The 2,066-nt window shown below is 49.4% G+C and overlaps 1 protein-coding gene across 1 annotated transcript; it reads right to left on the bottom strand.

The window, feature by feature from the left end:
* Positions 1–106: 106 nt before the first annotated feature.
* On the bottom strand, positions 107–1,553 carry FASTKD3 (FAST kinase domains 3; the record flags this gene model as incomplete). Its single annotated transcript, XM_010155392.1, has 1 exon — positions 107–1,553. A coding segment is annotated over exon 1 (1,447 nt), but the record flags the coding sequence as incomplete, so codon positions are not given.
* Between the last annotated feature and the right edge of the window lie 513 nt (positions 1,554–2,066).

The raw sequence follows: 2,066 nt of genomic DNA, 5'->3' as shown, positions 1-2,066 counted from the left end.
CCATTCTATGATTCTATGATTTGACAGATGGATAATGGATAACAAACGGGTTCTTGACAAGAGACACCACGTAACAGAAAGAAATGCAGAATGTTGTAAGAGAAACCCTGCTCCTTACCTTGAAGCTGTTGCAGAAAGTAGGGACTAAATATTTTTGGCAGAAAATTCACTGGGTAACGTTGAACAAGGACACAGGAGTGCAGGAGGTTCAGCAAGGTGTGAGGCCGAAAGCGTCTAAAGTGAGTATGCAGGAGGGTTTCAAGCTTCCTAAACAAGGATGAAGCACTCGGAGGGAGATAGTTAAGAGTCCCAAATGGTGTAATATACTCAGCAATCTGGTCAGTGGTAAATCTGTCCGCATCGGAAATGAAACCTTCTGCTGCTGCATCAAAGATGGGCTTAGAAAGGATCCTCTTTCGGCAGCAGTACTGCATGACCTTGCTGACTGTCTGAGGATGCATGGTAAAGATGGACTTGGGAACATATGTTTCCAGCGCCTCTGTAAAAACCTGTTCACGATGTCCAAAGTATAGGAAGGCTTCCAGTACATTTACCAGTTCATCACCTGTGAAATACGGAATATGCTTCACAGAATGTTTACAGAGCGCTGTGACTAAGGAAACTGCGTGTGTCTGATGAAGAACCACCAGTGAATTCAGTATTATGCTTGTGAACTTTGGGCTTAGCTGTGAAACTAAGGCTAAAGTGACACTGTTTAGTCTGTTCAGCAAGTCTCGGTGTTGTTCCCCTTCCCTGACAGTCACCTGCAGCATCTTATAAACCATCACCACTTCCCTAGGACACCACTTCTCAATGTCTTTTTCTTGCATCTGGTTCACAATCTGTTCCAACCTTGCACAGCTTGGGCCTTCCAACTCAAGCAAGCTCTCTCCAAGAACACAGAGATTTTTCAGAGTCAGCTGTCCTTTAGCAAGCCGCTCCGCACCCTCTGAAAGCAAGCTTGTCATCAGCGTACTCTGTGGATCTACGCGTAGCTTTATCAAAGCTTGCAGTGCATTCAGCAGCCCAGTGTCCGACAGTTTTGAGGATTCCAATTCAAACTGGAAGCATAATGCCCTGAAAACTTCATTCTCTAACACTCCTTCGGGATTTTTCAGACCGCTGTCACCCACCTCAACTTCAGAAATCCTCTGCAGGGCTCCCGAGGCCATAGTATCAGACATGGCTTCCAGAGAGCCAAGAAAATCAAAAATCTCTTCAGACGTACAAAGGCTGTTCAACTTCTTGAAAAACAGTTGTTCATCCATCCACCCGTTATCGGCTTTAGGACCGCTGCCGGTATTTCCGCAAAGATGCATGGTGTCATTAACAGAAAGAGACTGTATCCGCAGCTGTACGTGGTTTTTTCTACAAAACATGTACTGAGCTTTATCTCTGAAGCAGAGCATCCTCATGGCTACGGAGCTACAGTTTTGGGTCTTTCGCTGCCCACTGATAAAGCTCAGCCTTCTGCTTAGGGTCATCAAAACGGATCTACTTGCCGGCGTGCTGGATGAATAAAACTGGAAACTTTTGCGGCTAATCAAAGCCATGTTGGATCAAGCGGGTTCTCAAAAGATACCTAGAGGAAGAAATATACATGTAAATACGCGGTTTGGAAAACAGCGTCAGTGTCACGTCCATGCAGCAAAAAAACATCACCAACTTTTAGCGGCTGGGCACGACCTGGGACCATCCCTCTCCCACGTCCACTAGCGCAAGGCCACGAAAAAGCTGGGAGCGGCGAAACCTGCATGACCGGTCGCAAGGCCTCTCTGTCCCGCGCCTCCCGAAGGACCCTACGCGGGGGGAGGGACGCTTCCCCAGGCAGGAGCTGCGCGGCGCCGCTTTTCCCTCTACACTAATCCTCTAGTGGAAGGTGTCCCTGCCCATGGCAGGGGGGTTGGAACTAGATGGTCTTTAAGGTCCCTTCCAACCCAAACCAGTCTGATTCTGTGATTCTCGCGGGCCGGGGGCGCTCGGTAGCAGAGGGCCGGCATCCCCGTTACCCGCGGCTGGAGGGGGTCGGCGGGAGGGTCGCGGCCGGGGGACGACGGGCTCGTCTG

The sequence above is a fragment of the Eurypyga helias genome, unplaced genomic scaffold, assembly GCF_000690775.1.
Source record: "Eurypyga helias isolate BGI_N326 unplaced genomic scaffold, ASM69077v1 Scaffold24547, whole genome shotgun sequence".
NCBI lineage: Eukaryota > Metazoa > Chordata > Aves > Eurypygiformes > Eurypygidae > Eurypyga > Eurypyga helias.
The sequence above is the reverse complement of the archived record's forward strand: the minus strand, read 5'-3'. Positions and strand labels throughout refer to the sequence as shown.